The 22,034-nt window shown below is 42.2% G+C and overlaps 1 protein-coding gene across 2 annotated transcripts in view; it reads right to left on the bottom strand.

Annotated features, from left to right (window-relative positions):
* LOC146175044 (venom metalloproteinase BumaMPs1-like) overlaps positions 1 to 22,034 on the bottom strand; it is a 144,754-nt gene that overhangs the window by 28,748 nt on the left and 93,972 nt on the right. For both annotated transcript variants that reach the window (XM_084583447.1, XM_084583446.1), the window contains exons 7-12: positions 21,408 to 21,544; positions 15,257 to 15,328; positions 11,967 to 12,097; positions 9,527 to 9,576; positions 4,322 to 4,430; positions 743 to 910 (exon numbers count right to left, since the gene is read on the bottom strand). In XM_084583447.1, coding sequence (XP_084439573.1) covers positions 743 to 910; positions 4,322 to 4,430; positions 9,527 to 9,576; positions 11,967 to 12,097; positions 15,257 to 15,328; positions 21,408 to 21,544 — 667 coding nt within the window. The remainder of the gene's footprint in view (positions 1 to 742; positions 911 to 4,321; positions 4,431 to 9,526; positions 9,577 to 11,966; positions 12,098 to 15,256; positions 15,329 to 21,407; positions 21,545 to 22,034) is intronic.

Genomic DNA, 22,034 nt, shown 5'->3' with positions numbered 1-22,034 from the left:
TGTACTCGCACATTTCGACCCTTTTCTGCCCTCTGCCACTGCTGTCGAGAAGTAGCTGACACCTTTAACATGGCCTGGTAATGTCATGTAAATCCTTCTCTTTCATCCATAATTCGTTCTCCTAATCGAGAGGACTGAGAGGCGGCCCTGCTCTGATGCCAGGACCTATCGGCCCAACAAGCACTGGTCCAGGGATCTCGAGTGGCAGCCCCGACCAATGGCTTCCCGGAATAAGGGACTCCAAGTACTATTGGGAGGGGAGCGGCCCCCTTTCCCCCATCTTCACTTCCACCGAAACGTCATTCTTCAGAAACGTGGCCATACGTTTCTTCCCCCGGAACATTACAATTCATCGGCCTGCCCACTTGGTGCATTTTGTTAGCTTGAAATGGGGCACTGCGCCGCGGCAGGAGAAATAATGAACGATTTCATGCGCTCTTTAAGCAGGTTTTAAGGGTTGGGCAACGTGGATTTTTTTCTCCTTACACTGTTTTCCTTTAACCAACAAATATTTGCCTCACAGTGATATATAGTAGGGATTGCTTTATTTCGAGAACTTCGAAGTGAAATACCATGATTGAAGCATTTTATTGCTTTTACCTTCGAATGCATACAATTTGCAAATACTTTCATACGAAACTTGGCACTAGGCTTAAACTAAGTGCACTCTTTCCACGCAAAGCTTCAGCAAAATCTTAAAAAATGTAACCTAATAAATAATAACCTTAACCCTATCTTTTACCTGTAGATAAAACGAATTTGATCCTTGGAGCAGTTGGATAACCTGTACTTGTTCCTACGGCCTTCATTGTAGCTCATTAGGTATCCATCCTCCGAAGGGCAATTCTCTGCCCCCGGATAGCCTGGAAACTTTTCTATAGTGCTTGTGTTGTCATGACTCGCTCCCAATCTGAAATATACGAACAGAAAGGAGCTCATGTGAGATTCTGCGGTCAACGTTTAAGAAACAGAGGATTGTTTTGAAAGCCAAACGCAGGAGGATGTCGGCGCTGCAACGTTTCAGCTATATGCTGGAAAGATTGTTCTTTTTTTTTTTAGGAACTGTGTGCACGCAGTTGCTCTCCTCATGACGAATGTTTTGGCACATTTACCACGTGTGACGTTTGCGGAAAGACAACAATGTATTTGCCATTCGTTTATCGCTGTTTATTCCAGCGCGAAAAAGTTTTGCGCTGGAATGCTAAGGCTAATGATAACTTTCGTGCAAGTGAGGGACAGCAAGCTGGTTATCTATTAAACGGTAATTTTTATAACGTCTTTAGTTCAGCCAGTAACCAGATCTAATTTAAAGTTTCTGGGCTCAAGATTTCGAAAGAGCCTACCTATTTTCCACTTTTATTGCTGATATTTATTGACAGCCGTAATATTTAATATCGCTCTCATTGTTATACCTTGGTTTAGACTGGAGCCGAAGGTGTGAGTGCTTTTCACTCGCACTTTCATTCCCAAACAAGAGCTGTCCTTACAGCCAGCAATAGGCACCTGACACCGCAACCTTCGTTTATTTATTCGTAATCTGTATTGTCGACCGCGGCTTCTACACCTTTGCACTTCAATTCGAAGTTGTGCGGCAGAGTATCCAGTGTAGTACGAAAAAACGTAATAAGACAAGGTCAATTTTCATGTTAGAGTCCGGGGTGCTAAAACATGTCGCAAGCGGAAGTATCTCGGCAGCCTAAAGCCACGCGCTCCAATTTTTGATACCAGCCTTTGTTGAAAGATGAAAAACTACTGTAATGTGCATACATCTAAGGAAGGCACCCTTCTGTTTTTCGGTATGTAAAAGCTTTCCCTCGAGTTGAATACAGGTCTCCTTTTCTATGGCTGAGATGCAAATTTCTCTACACTTTCAGTTGAGGTTTAATTCTAACTTCTCTAAGGATTAAGGGCAAGAAAGCAAATGCCTGGAATGCTGAATATTTACCAGTTCCACTAAAGGTTAAGTGACTGTGAAGTCTTCAAGTCAAAAGTTAGCGCTGCGCATATTTTGTGCAGCCACTTATGCTTCATTTAAAACCCAAAGTAAAGGCCCAGAGAGAAGCTGTGAAGCGAGAGCTTCACTACACTAGGTACAGCGGGCCTTCGCGCGACCTTCATTTCATTTTATAGGAGCAGGACGACAAGCTGTTGCTTTGCGATAAGGTGTTCACAGAAAGTAAAATGCAGCCACCGCCGATAAGCGCTGGAATTGAAGCTCGTAAGCTGTTCTCAATCGGGACCTCATTTCGCCTTGATCTCGCGAAGACGAATCGTTTGATACCACTCGCATGTGTATACAACCTGTGGTTCACCAGATACGCCCGCCCTCCAAGCGCGAATTTTGACCATTTTGGACCCCAAATGATCGATGGTACGACTCTACCCTCAAAATGAGAGTAGGTTTAGTAGGTTTAGACACCACTCCTGTCTCTCTACCGTCATACATGGGGGCACAATGTTAGCATAAAACATATTTATAGTTATATATAAATTGGACTCCGCAAGCAATCGGCGTTCAATTGAGGGGCATTAGCTTTCCAAAGCGGTTCCTCAGTGAGTGGTAGGCACCTTTTAATTTCACACTTAGGTCCCAGATTTGGGTACCAACATGTTGAGCGCGTAACAACGACTCGTTTTGTAACACCCGCGTCCTCCTGCTGCTGCTGCTGCTTATCCCACGATGCCCGCTTAAGGCGCTCGGCTACTCAACCGGAGTACCCGGCTTTGATCGTGATCGCGGCAGCCACGTTTCTTCGGAGGTGAAACGCAAAGGTCTCCGTGTGCTGCTTTTTTTTTACTGCCTGGTCTTGAAACGAAAACAAAATCAACAATAACACTGAAATGCTATTTACAGACGCTATTTACATACGACACACTAAAATTCACGCATACACAACAAAGGCTCTAGCCTTGAGAGCCACTCGGAAAGTTCTGTTGTAGCTTTCTTGATTGCCAAATACCTGTCCACGCTTTCCCGAAAATAAATTCTGGCAGGCCGTGCATCTTTATCTCACTTGTATCCCGCCATTCTTGAGCGCCATATACTGTGGAGGCCCGTGAGCATAATTAAATCAAATGGTACCCCCATCCTCACTTTCTACGCATAAGTACCGATTTCCATGCGGGTCTAACGGAAAATCTTTCATTAGGCTTCTTTGCAATGCGTCCCAAAAATATACTCCTTCCCAACAATGTAAAAAAACATGGTTTCTGGCTTCCTGCCTATTAAACAGAGTGATCACCGGGGTATGAATAATCCCTTTTTCTCCAAAAATGTTTTAACCGCAAGGTTCTGGTGTGAAATTTAAAACAGAAGGTTTTTGCTCCTGGCGTCACCTACATTCTTTTTACCCTTTTTAAAACACATGGACCTGGGCCTCCATTGTACAAGGCCGTGTACAAAGGCACAGGGAACATAATGTCACACAATGCACGATACAATTTCTTTCGTTTTACTGTGGACAAATAATCATTTGAAAACCGCTCTGAAAAGAACCGAACACTTGCTACGACTTCTCTATTAAAGCCCTTAATCCCTGCGGAAAAATCTTCCGTTAAAACGACGTATTCTAGTAGCTGCCGCCTCAGTCTGACGTGGCATACGGTGCGTAAGAACGGGTCGCTCCTGTCTCTAAAAAACAACAAAACGACTGATCATCTGTCGCAAAAACAGGCGGCCCAATCCTAGCCCACCATCTTTTACTCGTTTGAACAAGTTAGTCCGGCTGCAGCGCTCCCATATTGCCCATCACCTTGCCCACCACCTACAAATATGAATGCTCATTTTGCAACGTACCAACCAAGGGACCAATGGACGCCAGGGACCAAATGGTACTATAACTACCATGAAGTTAACTGAAGAGCAGTGGGAGGCTCAGCTGTCAACTCCCCGCCTGGGTGGCCAGTGTAATCTGGTCAACCGGACCCGGGGGATCTCTCGGGTCTACGGTTTTCCGGACTGAGGTGGTTGCCACCTAAAGCTGAATATTTCACGCCTGCTCCGAATAATTGTTTGTCTATCCCTTTCTATGCAATCCGCCTTCCGATGCTCAAGCTTCTGTAACAAAACAGAGTAGCAACAAAAAGCCTGGAAGCATGCCAGTCTAGACTATCCGTAGCCGATTCGGCTTTCAAAGATGCGCTGCTAAGCACTATTTTTTTTTTTCTGTAATGGATCCGTAAACGACGTACCTTATCTTTGAGGTTTTGAAGAGAGGCTCTTCTACACTTAGATGACCTATTGAGCCGGTATTGTATTTACTCCACTGCTTACTTAGTGCTAGTTATTGTGTGAATAATTCAGGTGCTTTTGTAGACTTACAAATGTGCAATCTCATGAGCCAGGGTTCCCACAACATGATAAGTGGGAGGCTTATCTTCCACAACTGCCACCTTCTCTGTTCCGCAAACTCCACCGATAAAAGCCATACCTGAAAACGAAATGAAGGCAGTATATTAGGCGTTGCACGTTTCATAAGACAAGGCCCTTCGGAAGGGGTTAAGTACTTAATTGTTGAAAATGGCTCATGAAACAAATTTGTCAGTACAGCTTAGTTATGAAACAGGTGGCAACAGGAGTTGCTTTTAAGATAAATAAGAAGTTTGGTTGGAGGTGAAGGGTCGGCAAAGCCGTTATAGGCCGAATGCGGTATCGTGCTTAGCGTGGTAATTTGGGCTTCTTGGCATTTTTAGTATTTAGTACACCCAACTGATATCTCATATCAGCGCGTTGATATCGCTCGTTGACATGGACTCATATCAACGCGTATTCTGCCTTTAGTACAACGAAGGCGAAGCGGGCTCCTGCTCGATAAAGTTGGGAATACTAACAATTATAAATAGCCTGTAGTTGCTAACTGATGTGCAATTCGACAGCACTGACTTTACAGCGCTAGCCGCTACAGTTCACTGTGAGGGACACATCACCAGAAATAAACCAGCCTAGCTTTCGAGTCATCGTTTTTCACCACATCAGCACTCCTTCGTCATCTCAGCACTATATGCCGTAAGAGTACCATCCCCTGCCCCTCCCGCCATGCGGGAGTAGCACAGTCCCGGTGCGTACTATACAGGTGAACTGGAATGATACGGTTTCAGACGGAATGCATGCACAAATTCTGGTTGAGGGGTTGTGGAAGAGCTACGAGATCACACTTATCTCGCACGCCACGTAGGTGTGTTGCCGAAAGACGCGGCAAGGACCAGCGTAGCGGTAGCGAGGCAGGAGTTTCCCGTACATGCCCTCATGGCGGGCCGGGAGCCAAAAAAGGAGGATGGGGCCGAACAGAATTAAGAGTATTGCCTTAGTGGTCGGCACCAAACTGATGTTACAGATCTTGACATCATTCAACACCCGTTACGGTGGGCCTGTTAAAAAAAAAGTACACCTGCAAAAAAGAGGTCAAGCGTGATTCTAATCGTGACCCTTTCCGTTGCAAGGCGGGAACGTTACCTCTACACCTGAGAATGTTTTTTGCTTTCTTACATATCATTTATTACAGGTGAATATGACAAAGAGGGCTATTTAAACATATTTACAAAGCTTGCAGACGTTGAAAAGTTGTGTTATCTTCAAAAAGAAGCAACTAAAAAGGCCGCAAAGATTAAGAGTGTGTCAACAGTGACAGCCAACTTGGTTGAAAGCCATTTTCCTTAAAAAATGTCTAAGTTTTGGAGAATCACTTGAACAAGTTTTATTCGGGGAAAATTATGGGGAAAGATGAAAATAACATCTTAGGATTTGTGATCGGATTAGTCAATCTGATTAAACCGTCGTGGTTTTTCTATTTTATTGCATGGGAAAAATATAACATAAGACCATGAACGCGATTAGTTCGTACACCGCTGATGTTTCTGTTCTCAGTATGGTATTTATTACAATCAAACAATATCTTTTTTACAAGAACATTCTGAAAGCTTTACAAATGTGATAAGGAAAAAACAAAGCCACAGCACACTAAACACGAGGCAGTGCAGAGCCCAGAACTTTTTCCGTTTTGAACTCACTCTGGAGCATATATACACCTCTGTTGAATAAATATTTATGTTAATTAGGTGGTCTTTCAAACATGCAACATATTTGCAACCCCACGTTAGGCAAAAAAGAAGCAGTAGCATAGAGAAAGTTACAGACAAATAAATATCCGAAACCAGTTCTTCTCAACCATATAGGGCCAGAAATACGATCAGACCTTTGTTCATTATACAGGGTGTTTGATCTCAGATTTCAGCTATTTTTAAAAAATAGGAAAATTAAGTTTTATTGTCGATTCTTCTTTTAGCTGTTGTATTAAGAGTAGAGAAAAATCAGGAGCCTTAAAGGGTACTAATTAGCTTAATAATTAACTAAGATTACCTAAATAACTTTTTATTTATACCAGCTAGGAGTTGCTTTTAAGTTGCAACAGTGAGCTACCGGTGTGAGAATGCCAAATAGTATTTTAAACGACAAGAAACGCGCATTTCTTAAGGACTGCAGCGCTGGCAATTCTGGCCGATTTCGACGCACGAAAACGAAACCTAGCAGTCGAGGCACGCACTTATGCTCGCCCATGAGTGACGCAGCCGTGACGTCACCGAGAGAAAGCAGCCGTCTGGAGGCGGCCACTGCCGCCCGCGAAACACGCGCCTGGAGCTGCGTCATGATCTGGTAGGATCTTGAGATATCACCAACGCATTGCGGGCGAAGCTTGTAATGGTGCGGGCGTAGCGCTGATAGTATGGGCAAATCAGCCCTCCCTCTTGACTACAAGCTTTGGCTCCCAGAGGGTGAAATAAAAAGAAAAGCAGTACATGCACAGATATCGCACCACTGGCTGTGATGACGCAGCGCCAGACGAGTATTTCACGAGCGGCAGCAGCCGCATTCAGACGGCTTGATTCGCCCGGCGACGTCACGACTGCGTCACTCGTGGGCGCGTACAATTCCGCGCTTCGTCTGCTAGGTTTCGTTTTCGTGCGTCGAAAGTGGCCAGAATTGCCAGTGCTGCAGTCCTTAAGAAATGCACGTATCTTGTCGTTTAAAATACCATTTGGCATTCTCACACCGGTAGCTCGCTGTTGCAATTTGAAAGTAGCTTCTAGCTGGTATAAAGAAAAAGTTAATTAGTTATTCTTAGTTAATTATTAAGCTCATTAGAGCCTTTTAAGGCTCCAGATTTTTCTCTACTCTTAATACAACAGCTAAAAGAAGAATCGACAATAAAACTTAATTTTCCTATTTTAAAAAAATAGGTAAAATCTTAGATGAAACACCCTGTATAAGGAAAGGGGATCACTAGATCACATAATAAGGGAATGTGCGAAGTCACCAGGCAGGGTTAAAAATATAACTAAAGACACCTGGGGGACCCTTCTGCGAAGCTCAGACCCAAGAGCCCAAAGAAAAGTTGTTCGACTGGCCGAAGATGCCGCCGGGGTCCAAGAACTACTGGCCTGCTACTAAGGCGACTGTCCCACCTTCCGGGTCTAACAGGCGACAGGCGACTCATACGTGACATGCAGTTTTTGCAAAAAATTGTGTGTGGTTTCATTAACTGTGAGACCTTACTGATGTCACTGAATTTTCGTGTGCCGCATGCAAAGGCTGCAAAATGTTCTGACACATTTTATCCAGATTTGCACGCCAACTGTCCAATGACACGTATACAAAGCTTGTATAACAAAACGTTTATTGACAAGGACATATTTGCCTAATTGTTGTTTTCATGCCTGGTTTTAAATGTTATTAAGTGTTTGTTCTGATGTATCTGACCTAGTGTGCGCTCCTTTAGGCCACTTGGCTGTTGAGGCACACTCAAATAAACGTTATCTATCTATCTATCTATCTATCTATCTATCTATCTATCTATCTATCTATCTATCTATCTATCTATCTATCTATCTATCTATCTATCTATCTATCTATCTATCTATCTATCTATCTATCTATCTATCTATCTATCTATCTATCTATCTATCTATCTATCTATCTATCTATCTATCTATCTATCTATCTATCTATCTATCTATCTATCTATCTATCTATCTATCTATCTATCTATCTATCTATCTATCTATCTATCTATCTATCTATCTATCTATCTATCTATCTATCTATCTATCTATCTATCTATCTATCTATCTATCTATCTATCTATCTATCTATCTATCTATCTATCTATCTATCTATCTATCTATCTATCTATCTATCTATCTATCTATCTATCTATCTATCTATCTATCTATCTATCTATCTATCTATCTATCTATCTATCTATCTATCTATCTATCTATCTATCTATCTATCTATCTATCTATCTATCTATCTATCTGTCTATCTGTCTATCTGTCTATCTGTCTATCTATCTATCTATCTATCTATCTATCTATCTATCTATCTATCTATCTATCTATCTATCTATCTATCTATCTATCTATCTATCTATCTATCTATCTATCTATCTATCTATCTATCTATCTATCTATCTATCTATCTATCTATCTATCTATCTATCTATCTATCTATCTATCTATCTATCTATCTATCTATCTATCTATCTATCTATCTATCTATCTATCTATCTATCTATCTATCTATCTATCTATCTATCTATCTATCTATCTATCTATCTATCTATCTATCTATCTATCTATCTATCTATCTATCTATCTAACCCTCGAAGGGCGGGATAGTCACTCTGTTGGACAAATAAAAGTTCTCTCTCTTGCAATTTAAGCACATCTTCTTAATTGTCCAAAACTGTGTCGGCCTGCTAAACACTGCTAAATAGCTTAAACTTTCACTTGTTATTGAGAATACTATACCTAGGAAGAAAGTATAATATCCATAAGATAGCTCTATTGTACCAACTCCCAAGAACACTTAGACGTTTCGTATTTTTATAATGATTTAATTACATTACACGTGCTGCCTTTGATAGGAATACTTTGCTAGATTTTCCCCGTTTTGTGGGCTTGGTTTTGCCGGTATATTTTTAGAGGCTTGGATTATAAGACTCAATTTCCTAAATTATTATTGGAATCGCTGTCAAAATTGCTGATAAAATAATTCTTTATCTTGAGATGGAATCTTCGATTTGTGAACACAAAAGCTAGGCCTTGCTTTCTTGCTGTTTGTTAGTCGCTTAAGCCCATATTCGCTTGCTTGATCTCGCTTTCTTTCTGGAAGGACAGACTTCGCTGCAGCACATATATCAGACAATGAAGGAGGCGAAAAAACTGCGACAGGGTGACCCGAATATAAATTAAACCCATGGGATACTTTTTCGCAATTCAGTGCGTAGATGGCAGCCAAGTAGTTTTGGTTACAAAGCTTCTGCCTAGCTTGTTTCTTCCCGCGCTTTCTGTCTGCATTCCGTAAGTTAATCTTAATAACTGCTTGCATTTAAAACTTGAAAAATACCGAAAACTTTCACCATTTGCTATCACTTTGGCCATCAATAGGTTAACCACATATTTTCAATGACTGACCATGCTGTGCTCGGTAACGCAATGATCATGAGTTCATCAATAAATTTCTACTTACCATCGACGTTTTTTCCAATCTCGTCATTTCCTACAAGTGTCAGGTCCTCGCTAAAAATGAAAAGAATACATATGCTTACAGTTGTTACGAGATAGAACGTATGGGAGGAAAGTAAGCGCGAAGGAGACGAACACAAAGGATTGGGACGAACGAGACGACGATTGGGACTCTCGTTATTGTGAAACTCGATCCTAAGCAGCTGTTTTGAATATTTTGAAGCGTACTCAGTTAAACGTTTTAAATCGGCATTTATGTATGCACAACAAATTACCAGTCGCCTAATTTTCCCTAAATATTCATTCTAAGTGTAGCAAGACTTGTTAGTATACCGCTATAAGCAAGCAGCGCTGAAAAACATGAGCCTCTCCATGGGCGGTGCTTTTCGCTGTAGACGGTGCAATGTCACATTGTTCGTTGTACTCTCCTCCTACAACAGGTGGCGCCACAGAAACCACTTTCTGCGCTAGCTGTTCTGTCTCAGGTGCCACACAGCTATCGTTGCAGGTGCCGCATAGCGAGACTTCGCAGTCTTGCTCAATCAGCCATCGTTATCCTCATGGAGTGATTTCTGCCCAAATGGTTAGGATGATCAACCACAGAGGATTTTCTCCGTCGTCACCTACGTGAACTGTTTCGAGCGGATTCATAGGGTAACTAAGTACTACTTTATGAACGTTCTCCGTCATAAGCTAGGGCATGATGTAAAAAATTAATGGCACTTTGAAAGCGAAATGAAGTGCATTCATTATGTTGAAGGTCTAGACTCAACCAGGCTGTTTTTGATTTCAATTTCATCATCAGCCTGATTATACCCACTGCAGGGCGAAGGCCTCTCCCATATTTCTCCACTTAACCCGGTTTTGTGCTAGCTGCATCCACTTGACCCCTGCGAACTTCTTAACCTCATCCGCCCACCTAACTTTCTGCCGCCCCCTGCTACGCTTTCGTTCCCTTGGAGTCTAGTTTGTTACCCCAGTTTGATTTCAATTTACCAACTGCTTAATCTTGATTAATTACTGAACCATATATATATTGACTGAATACCTGAATTGTGAACGGAAGAATTGTAGACCACTGTATAAACCTTGTAAATAATTGTTTCCTACATATGTCTTACGTAGGTCTTTTCTTCGAAGTTGCAAAGAAAGGGCATCAAATAAGCAAACAAAAATATGAAAGGGCCCGTGCCGACTCCGATTGTGCTGCCCTGAACTGTACGACAGGTGCATCAGCAGATCGGCGTTGGTAAAAACATTTATTGTCAATATTACAGAGGGTGACACGGCATTTAGAGCCCCTCCATCTACGGAGGGCTCTCTTAGAAAGCAAAGGAGAGCCATTGAAGCACTATACTAGCGAGAGCGCTAGTAATAACCTTGCGCTGGCCCCATCGGAGGTACTGGTGAGTATAGGGCCATCTCTGGCGAAGGATGTGGAAATGAGGGGCACGTGACGTGCGTGCGTAGAAAGTCATCAGGTGTGTCAAAGAGCTTGCAGAAAGAAGTGGTTGCGTGGAGAAGGACGGGGTATGGGACTGTGCGCGTTTGAAGCTTGCGCCAATGGGCAGCTTGTGGGATTGAGAAGGTCGGGGCAGGGGGTGCATATGTTCTCCTATTTTCGCGTTAATAGTTAAGGATGCCACGGAAGGACGTGAGTTCAAGGGAGAGCGATAAAACGTTAAGCCGATTGCAGGTATTTCGGTGTTCTGCTTTTTGTCGCATGACGAACAAACATTTTCTTGAGGCGGGGCATCCCTTCTCTAAAGAAGGATAAAAAAGGTGTTCTGTTGTTTAGCGGTCCTGGACGCTTTAAAAATGCCCAGCCAGCTGCATAGTCTCATGCCGTCACGCCTTGTGAGCTGAAGGCACAAACGCCTACAATCGGCATATCACCCAGTCTCCGCCGTGGCGACCGTCAAACTGCAGCATTAGCTTCGTATATTTTTCATGCCGAGCATTCCCTCTTGTTTGCGCGGCCAATTTAATATTGCTGCATAAACGTGAGGTAGCGAGCGCCAATTCGCGGTGGCGCAGAAAAACCTGAGTGGTCGCCGCGTTAAAGCACACTTACGCAATGAGGTGCCCTCATCGCAGGACTGCCTTTCCCCAAATACGTTTAAATCTTATCCAAGCAGCCAAGCGGGAGCGGAACAGTGTGCAGCCGTGATTCGTTCGAGATGCTCTCAAACCAGACATGCTCGCGCATTTAGGGCATGTCGGCTACTCCGGTGATAAAAAAAGGATACCTATTCGCCCAAAATGAAAGTATTCGATGAACATATTTTTGTAGTAGGCGCTCGGAAAGTCGTTTACGCTTTGATGTTGTAGCCAACCAGTGAAGTTGTAGCAGCCCTGAAAGTGTGTTGGAAAGTGCGAGGGAACTGAAACAACTTCCACAAAAGCAACTGCATGCCAATTGCATGGTAAGTGCGAAACTGTACCTTGTCAAAAGGACGGCTATGTCGCAGTGATTGAAAGCTCCTTGAATAGCGAGTCTCTTCATGCTTTCCAGGGTTTCTTCGATGTCAACAGCATCAACCCCTTTATTTGTCGTGTTAACTATGATGTCACTCTATAACAGCAACAGACATTGAAAGATTTGTTTCAAAATGCAAAACAAAATAAACTTGCATGTCATTGAATACAATACTGAGCGACCAATGTTGCTAGAATGAAATTTGTAGCTAATTTATACCATAAAGAAAAGCAAAACAACACATATGCGATGGACAGACGAAGTTTGTGTTTAACCGTATTTAAAATTCCTGGACAATGTAACAAGCAGACTGAATCAACCAGCTAATCTGCATGGTTTAAAAGCGGGTAAAGAATAATATGTGAACACAAAGCAGATCTTAAAAACCTAATATTCTCGTTTTGCTTAGTTCAATCAAACCTGTAAAATGATGAACACCGCATGTTTGAACCTCATTGCTTGTAGATATTTTTAAGGAAAGGGTAATGTTGATAATATGTCACAAAACTTTCAAACTTTTTTTTTATTGTTACGTTTGCCCGAAGTGATGCTACGCAAAGCTATAAAGCGCTTTTTTTTGCTAAACTGAAATCGTTAAATTTTAATAATAAAAGGCAGAACGGAGGTTTCGTCTTGTACTGTTGTTTATGTAACAAAATAAATACCTTTTACGCATTGCAGTCCATGATAGTCGTGCTCCATTAATACGACCCGTGGTAATATGGACCAGTTGCATTTAGTGACTTTTGTATAGTATAAATGCTCGCAATATTTTTATTCCTCGGGATTATGGAAGCCCTCGGTCCGTGTAAAGAGAGGATACAAATGTCCAAAATCTACTTGAACATACTCATTTTTTTTCGCGTTAGTAACATCACCGCAAAGCATCAGGACTGTTAATGAGATCTTTCTCTTTTTTTTTATTGTGAGAGGAGTACAATAGCTTAAATAGCTGGATACTTTGAAAGACGAGGTTGGGGCCTTTTTAATTTTGTGGTTGCAGTGCCAAGGTACACAACCGACGTGGCGTACCATCTCTAGTATTGTGTTAATGGTTTAAAAATTATCTGCTTTCGTTCCTACGTTGGAAGCCGCATTGTGACGCTTAGGCCCCCTAACCATTTTGTACTTGCGATTCATTTGTCATGAAAAGTCGTAGCAGAACACACCGTATGACATAATAAAGTGGAACTATGCTTTTATGGAGCACCGTATAGTAAAATTCGAAGTACAAATAGTTTCTATAATAAATTTTTAATAGGCCGTCATGTAGTGAAATAGAATCACATGAGAAGAAATTTTGAGTTTTAAAATTTTAATTACCATGAATGATTTGCTTTATCGCCATTTTTGTTACCAATATATGCATCAATTTTAGCGAAGGTCTGAATTGCATATATAGAGACAAGAGTGATTAAAGGCAACATTGGTATCCTTGGTCCTTACCTACGTCAGCTGTTCAGCCGCTCTATATAAAATAATTGTTACCCAAATATACCTAAAATTGCTTAAGCGGTACATGTATATAAAGATGTAGATCCAAGCCAACCAGGTAGATACGGGCCAATATCTGTACTAAGTGTGCTCAACACTCTTTTTGAAAAGCTAATTGCGCAACAACTTAGAACATACCTTAAAGAGAACAATAATATTGCAGCTGAGTAACGCGGTTTTGTGGGAAATAGATCAATTTACACAGCTGTGTTACCATTTTTAGAGCACTTAATTGCGCTATGCTTGAAAATACTAGACATTAAAGAGTCATTTGGCTCAGACTGTCACACAATTTCGTTGCAGAAATTAGAAAGTATGGCTTTGCAGAAAGCTCAGTCAAATTATTTCAGAGCTATTTATCTTTTTGGGAATAGAGAGTAGTTGGGAATGATTTTATGTTGGATATAAAAATATATCTTGCGGTGTACCTAAGGGCTCTGTTGTGAGTCCAATGTTATTTTCTCTTTATATAAATGATCTTCCGCAGGCACTTCACTGTTCACAATTAATAATGCATGCAGATGATGCCGCCTAATAGTTAGTGGCGAATATCCTACGACATTTGAAACAGTGATGAGTGAATTAATATTCTGACTCCCTGGTTCTTTGAAAACTGCCTCACTGGCATTGAAGCCGCCAGAACTGAGTAGGCTTTTCAATCCAGGTAAAAGCAACCAACAACCTTAGACTTTATTCCAGGTGGCTCGTTAATACAACCAGTCTTGGCCTTCAAATACTCAGGAATAATTTCTGATTGTAATTTATATTGTCAAAAACAAATTAGAAACGCATGCAGAAAATTAGCTTTCGGATGCCACACGCTAATTAGGGCGAAATACTGCTTTGCATACGATGCATTCCGTTCTTTGTATAACTCTTTCTCTTATTCACATATCAGTTATTGTTGTGAATCGTGGGGCCAAGCCTGCTTACTCCTCAAATTTCTTCTTAAAAATCAGGCTGAACGCGATAAGTGCTTATTCAGATAACTCTGGGAACATGTGCTCTCGTTCCCATCCTTGCGCAACTATAAAATTTCGCTCTTGATAAACAAATATAATAAACCATGTTTCCTTGCGTTAAGCCATTTTACCCGACCTTCTCGTAATAAAAAAGAAGCATCCAGTTGTAATTTTAATCTTTACAAATCTAACTCTGTTTATGGCAAACGCCGGATAAAGTTAAATAGGTAAAAATTGTGGAATGAATTTACTTTGGAGGTAGTAGTAGCCATGAAGTTTAAAATTACTTGCAAACGCTGCTACAAGTATGACCAAATTTTGTCTTAAACTCTTCTCTTGTGAGTTATTGATACCTCATTTCTTTATGTAATCCGTTGTATTCTTTTCGTATTTTGGTATTCCATTGTACTATGTATTCTTTTTCTTCTTTTTAGAATCCCCTATATTTTTCTTGAATTTGTGGTGTGTATTTTGTAAACATGCACTACTGTGCACATCATGATTAACTTTACAGCCATGCATTCTGCGGATGAACTATATGTTATTTTTATTTTGGACAGGCCACTACCTTTAAAGCTATCTGTAAAACAGTATTCGCGCATATATTTCTTATCGCAATAAAGTTCCCAATAAAACAAAATGCTCAACTATTTGGTATCCTCCACGTCTAAAGTTGTAAACATTATAAAAGCATGGAGCTGGATGAAGGTTTTTGTGATCCACATAGTGTCCAGAAAACTCAGGGTAAGCTGGCGTCACGCAGGGTGGTTATGTTGCGTTTTATAGAAGACATGCTTACCATATTTGTAATGACTTTATTAAGTTGAAACCGTAACTTTGGCTTCGTCATGTCAAGGAACCTTAGGGCTACCTTCAGGCAAAGAAAACAGACGGTGAAATGTTTGAATCAATCTTGCAAAGCTTCTCTATAACAATTTACTATCAGCATTAGATATGCTAATATATACACATACCTAGATAATAGAGGCGTCAACTTGCAAATATAGTGAACGTATGTTTATTCCTATTGCCTAATTATGAGATGAGCTCTGTTTACTTGTTTGTGCGTGCACTGTGGTATGCCACTGGCGTGTGGGATGACCGGCCCGGTGCAGCAGTAGTCGGTCGTCCTTCACAGGGGCACACATTTTGAGTCCATTAAAGCGCTGTTTTTAGATTTCCGCCCAATGCTTGCTCCGACAAGTTTGTTCAGTCACGTTTATTTGCCACACGATTTCCCTTTTGTGCTAGTTCTTGTACGAAGGCTTTTCAAAGCGTGGCGATAGAGAAGAGGACCGGCCATGGTGAGGCCTGCGAATAATTACGAGGAGCGTTTACCAAGGCGGGCGTGTATGCCCAAGCGAACGCAAATTCATTAATGCGTGGTGGGCCGGAACATGTGGCTCTTCGTCCTCTTCCCTTTTTCCCTCCAAACTGCGAGAGTATATTGGCGGTGATGTTTTCCTGCTTCAGAGATTCGCCGTCGGAAAGCCCGTTCTGCTAACAGATCTCTTTGCTATCTTTGGCCTGCTTGTCTGGCAGCCCTCACGCTATGCAAAATTAAAGCGACGTTGCTGTTCAGCGACGCCTTGTCCTTTCATGGGATTTTGTAATGCTTTCCGCTGAGCACCGTGCCGCCAGTCTAACGCCAATCCTGGTGCCTGCAGCTACATATAAATAATTGGGATGTCAAATGATGCCATCGATGATTAAGCGAAAAGGACAACTAGCAACGAAGTAGCAGAGTTTTTATATCTGGAAATTCAGAGAGTACTGCATAACCTCCACTGGGTAAATGGGAAAGCCTGACTGTAGCTGCTGCACAACTTACATGCGCGCCCCTTTTAGAGCTGCCGCCAGCAAAGCCGGGGCTCAGGCTTCACAGCGGAAAATGCTTTCCTTGGCGGACGTTCGTTGCAGTGCACCTGCAAGTGTGGGATTTGCAGTACGGCGTCGCGCCTGTCGCGTGGCGTTCTCTTAACCAAGTGCCTTTCTCATGTAACTTGACTGTCACGTAATACCCTCATAGCCACGTGACGTGACTCAAACACACTACCTTTACGAACTGGAACCCACAACTTTTACGGCACTCGAATCCACACATCTCGGCAGAATTTGACACATCTCGCGGACGCGAGATTTTCACCATGAGCCTAAAGAGGCTCATTTCACAATGAGCCTTGATACCACGCGAAGGCTTAAATCTTACGAAATCGACTGGTTGACGCTCGCTGCATGGAATATAACTTGAGACCTTAAGCAGCTATTGCATATAATGGCTTCTAACTCTGATAGCAATTATTGAAGAGTAAAGCCGGGGTGTAAAAATGAAGTAAAGGAGTTGGGTATAAGAAAAGGTTCAAGCCATGAAGCCTTTAAAACATATTTCAAACAGTGATCGGCTATTAAGTATTTCTTATGTTTAAGAACGATGCATTGATAAAAAATGTTCCCAAGTGGGTGACCCTTAGAGGAAAGTATTTCAGCTTCCGGGCCTTAATAAAGTTTTTAAACTGATAAGCCTGTGTTATTACAGTCGCAAAAAAAAATAAATGGAGGGCTCAACCACCAGCCACTTCATCGCAAACCACCCAAAGCATTATGCATTAAAAAACAAGGAACACTAGACTGAGCTCGAGGACTGCAAATAGAACATTCTTAAGAATATGCAAATGAAGCCGTGGTCTATTGAACAAGCCATGACATTTTGAACAACATACCGGACGAGGTATTTAACACATCTCCCAAAAGCAGATGAAAAACTTATAAAAACAAGTCCAGTATAACAAAACGTAAAACATATTTTTTATTCGATGCTCTAATTTTGTGGAGTAACTCAATGTCATCGTGTTCGTTGCCGTTTCCTCTTGTTTTCTTTGTCTTCATCTATTGCATTGTGTTCGTAAGCATGGTCACACAAGTCAACTCATGCTTGGAGCGGCATGTTTGTGTTTTGTTACGAAAGCTACACTAGGCTAGCCAGCAGCGCGTTTGAGGCGGTCCGAGTTAGTGATCTCTGCGCATGCGTCGTAGCCATGACAACTGGTTGCGCTAAGCGGCACTGGTCTTCTCGCTGCGCCCACCCGTGCCGTCACGCTTCGCTACGCTCATCATCGTCTTCATCGTGTTAACCACGTGGGATCATGGCTATAGTGGTGGTTCTGGCCTAGCTGAGCTAATCCACTGCAATTGATGCCTACTGCAAAGCTCAGAATATAAGTCGCGGTGCGTGCGCTCGCTATATAGATGAGCAGTGGATGAAGAGGCGGATGAAGAGTACATGTATTCGAATGGCATCCGCGGAGGCTACGCGAAGAAGCGTCGACGGATCCAAAGGTAATTGCATGGCGCGAGGCCTCCTGAGAACGTGCGAAAAAGCAAGGATGGCTAGCGAGTGTCGGAGACGCCTGAAGAGCCTGAAGAACGTCGCGCCAAGCGGTGACCTCAAGTCTCGGATCGATAAATATGTCGAGTTAATGCCGAAATACAAGAGCGTCCAACGCTACAGCAACAAGTCGAAGTTTAGGGAATTTATGAAGGCGAAGTTTGACTTTGCCATCAGATCCTCACGCTCAGACTACCAAATGGGGAACCACCATTGACCTTGTGTAGCAAAGAGCTAGGACCATAACGTCTAATGCTTTTTTTTTCATTTATATTTCAGACGACACGTAAAAGGTTGTTCGAAGTGACATGACAAAAGACATGCACTACATGACAAGCCCACGCCGCCCGGATGGCAGGCGGCACCAAAGGCTGCAAAACTCAAACTTCTTAATGTATTCAAAATTTAGACGGTGGCAAACTGCTCCACTCAGTAGAAACCTAGGGCGTCATACAGGCATTGCGAAATGAGGGTGTAGACGAGCCGTACGTGAAAGTGCTGGAAGATATATATAGTGGCTGGCCAGCAATCATAGGTCTGCATAAAGAAAGTAACAAAATTCCTATAAAAAAAAGCTGTTAGGCAAGGAGACACGATTTCCCCAGTACTATTCACAGCTTGCTTAGAGGAAGTATTCAGAGACTTGGAATGGGAGCAGTTAGGGATTGGGGTAGATGGAGAATACCTCAGTAATCTGCAATTCGATAATGACATTGCCTTGCTAAGCAACACGGGGGATGAACTACAAAGAATGATGGATGACCTAGAGAGGAATAGTCGAGAGGTAGGCTTGAAAATCAATATGCAGAAGACAAAGGAACGTTTGACAACCTCGTAAAGAAAGACCGGTTCGCAGTAGGTAGCAAAGCACTGGAAGTGGTAGACGAACATGTATACGTAGTACAGGTATTAACCGCAGATCCCGATCATGAAAGGGAAATAACTAGGATAATAAGATTGGGATGGAGCCATGTGGTAAGTACTCGCAGATTAAGAATAGCAGCTTCCCGGTATCGCTCAGAGAAAAGTATGCAACAGTGGCATTTTACTCGCCTGTGGAGCTGAAACGTGGAGGCCGACGAAAAGGGTTCTATATAAGTAGACGATAACGCAGATGTCTATAGAACTAAACATGATAGGTCTAACGTTAAGAGATAGGAAGCGCGCAGAGTGGGTGAGTGAAATGACCCGAGGTAATGGTGTTCTAGTGGAAATCAAGACGAAATGGCCATGGCCAGGGTATGTCGTGCACAGAGAGGACAACCGAAGGTCTCTTAGGTTAAGAAATCGGATTCCAATGGAAGAAAGGTAGGTAGGCGGAGAGGGTAAGAAGTTCACAGGGGTCAATTGGATGTAGCTACCACAGTACCGAGTTAATTGGAGGAACATGGCGAAGGCCTTCGTCCTGCAGCCACAGATCAGCTTTCGGGTCTATAAAGCGTAACTTTGAATAAAGATGTGCTTTACAAACATTGAAAACAGCGACAGCGTCAATTGCTCGAGAGGTGCTGCTTGACATATCGGATAACCGAGTTCAACCAAGCCAACCCCTAACTTTTCGCTACGATATTCTGGTCTAGCTAATCTTTGCCACTGCAGATGTGTAGTGCTTACTAGTATTTTTATTATTTTATATTACTATAGAATATTATATATATATATATATATATATATATATATATATATATATATATATATATATATATATATATATATATATATATATATATATATTACTTTTTATCGACCGCTTTTCGATGGAGGCGAAAAGCAAAGGCGCCCGTGTGATATGCGATGTCAGTGCACGTTAAAGAACCCCAGGTGGTAAAAATGTCCGGAGTCCTCCTCCACTACGGCGTCTCCATAGCCTGAGTTGCTTTGAGACGTTCAACCCAACAAACCAACAAACCAATATTTTTATAGAAGTTTTCGGCTACGAATGCTTAATTTATCAGGATTATCTCAGTTTCTCTGTTCCTGTTTCTTGCATCCACAGTAAGCAGGTGCATACGCTTTATGACGCGCCGATATTAACAGTGCTGCTTACTGGGCGTCTGAAAGGAACTCACCCTAGTACAGCACATGATGTTTGTATATATATATATATACAAACCCAGCACACTGGCACATGCGCAGAAACCGAAATTATAGGGGTCACTTTCGTATACAGCAGTAATCGCAGGTGTCACAACCAAGGAGAATATTTTCGGCGGAAGTCAGCCTGGTTCGCTTCTTGAAACAAAAGTTTCAAAAACACTAACACCAACCAAAATTATTTATTAAAACCCGACGTTGGAGGACCATCTCGGTCTTTTCCTCAGGGGCGACTGAAGTACGAGGCCCGCACTAGCCATGAGCGGTCTTTGCTTCCCCTTTCCCAACACGTGGCGGAGTCCAATTTTGTACGTGGAGGGTAGCGTGGCCGGTTTCCTAATCACTGCAGCTGCTGTCAGCCGGACGAACCAAGACTCGACGTGTCGTCTTTTGAAAGAATTGGTTTCCACGGCAAGGACGCTCACCCCCTCCAAGGCGGGTTTTGGGGTCGGCTCGTTCCCAATGCTCGGCGAGGGGGTTGCTTTCTGAGTTCGCTTGCCGGAAGCCATTTTTCTGTTGTAATATTCACTGACGGGGGTTTTTGTTTCGCCGATATATGAGGCCGGGCACTCGGAGCCCGAGATATAGTCAACGACGCCAGTTACTTCTCTGGGGATGCGGTCTTTTGGTAGCGGCTGACAATGATGATTAGGTGTCTGTGTCTCTCATTGCAGCTGTGCTATATAATTTATCGATCTTACAAGAGGGAAATTCTTCAATGCAGATGAATGACAGTGATTATTTCTCGTGGCACTCATAACTTCCACAAGGCGCATAATTTATCTACACAAAGGGCATTCATTCGCATTTAGAACTTCCAGTACTCAGTCTCATGCACTTAACTGACAGGTCCAGATCCGGAGGAGGTGGTTTGCAACAGAATACTCGACGACTGCTTTAAATATGACAAATAAATCGATTCAATACATATAGGGCGTCCTCTAGTTTTGGCCACCTTGACATCTCAAAACTTCGTGCACAAATGTAATTTCAAAATTTTGACTGTTGGAAAAAGAAATATTTGGCCAATGAACGCCACCGGAAGAAAACCAACAGGGTCAATATTCGCTAAAGATCTCGCCTGAATTATTACAACATTCAGAAAAGTGAAAAAAGAAAAACGTTTAAATATACGGAGAAAACCGCTAATATGGCAACGCTGCCGACCACCGACGAGGAATTTTCCGGTCTAAGAAGCCATTAAAACTATCGCGTTAAAACAAGGTTGTAATTGGGAGAAATTGTAATGGTGTTAAATTGGAACCTTTCAGAGAAGGCCAGCACAGCATATAAGTGAAGAAGCACAAGCTGACAAGCTAATGTTATTTATGCCGAGAAAAAGGTAGGCAAACTGCAGCCAGTAAATGCTGGAAGTTGAATAAAAAAGCACCAATGAAGACATGTTTTTTATGGCAGTTTGAGCATATGGTGTTTTGAAAACATCAATTATAAAAGAAAAAAAGATACCTACCGCATTTAAAGAAATAGCGAGGTACTCTACAAGGTCTTCGATTGCTTTAAATACATACTCATATCCAGGGCTTAAGACAAAGCAGGTTTCCACAATGAACTTCATGCGATGCTTTTCCGGTTTCTGAGCTTCTATCTCTGCAAAAATAACAAAGAAAATTGACATTTTTTACTCCACGTGGGCAAATGTGTCCTAAAATATTGGCCAAGCAAGAAATCCACACGTTTGAGTGATGTCACTTCTTTCGGTAAGAAACCTATGGTTTCTTAGGGAAGCGGTACGAGAACAGGGTATGATGTCTTCCATTTTTCTTGCAGAATAACAAAGTCCACGTTCATTTGTGTCATTTTGATCGCAGTCATTTTGGCCATGCCAAATAGGCATTGCTCGCCTTTAACTGCTAGAATAGCTATTAAATTTCTGCTTAGAATGCTGAAACGGGTTTTATTGCCTAAAGAGAAGTCGCAGAAACAGGATGCATCCGGAAATAGAAGCCCGATATACATTTCCGCTAACCAGGAGAAAAATGAAGAACGCACGCAAACAGAACATCTGCTGCGAAGTGTGAAGGGTCTGCGAGCACAATAAGCGGGAGCTTTTGGAGCTTCTCAGCAATAGCAGTGTTAA

Source organism: Amblyomma maculatum, chromosome 11 (assembly GCF_055883805.1).
Source record: "Amblyomma maculatum isolate TAMU_Amacu chromosome 11, ASM5588380v1, whole genome shotgun sequence".
NCBI lineage: Eukaryota > Metazoa > Arthropoda > Arachnida > Ixodida > Ixodidae > Amblyomma > Amblyomma maculatum.
Note: the sequence above shows the minus strand (reverse complement) of the source record. Positions and strands in the feature narration are given on the sequence as shown.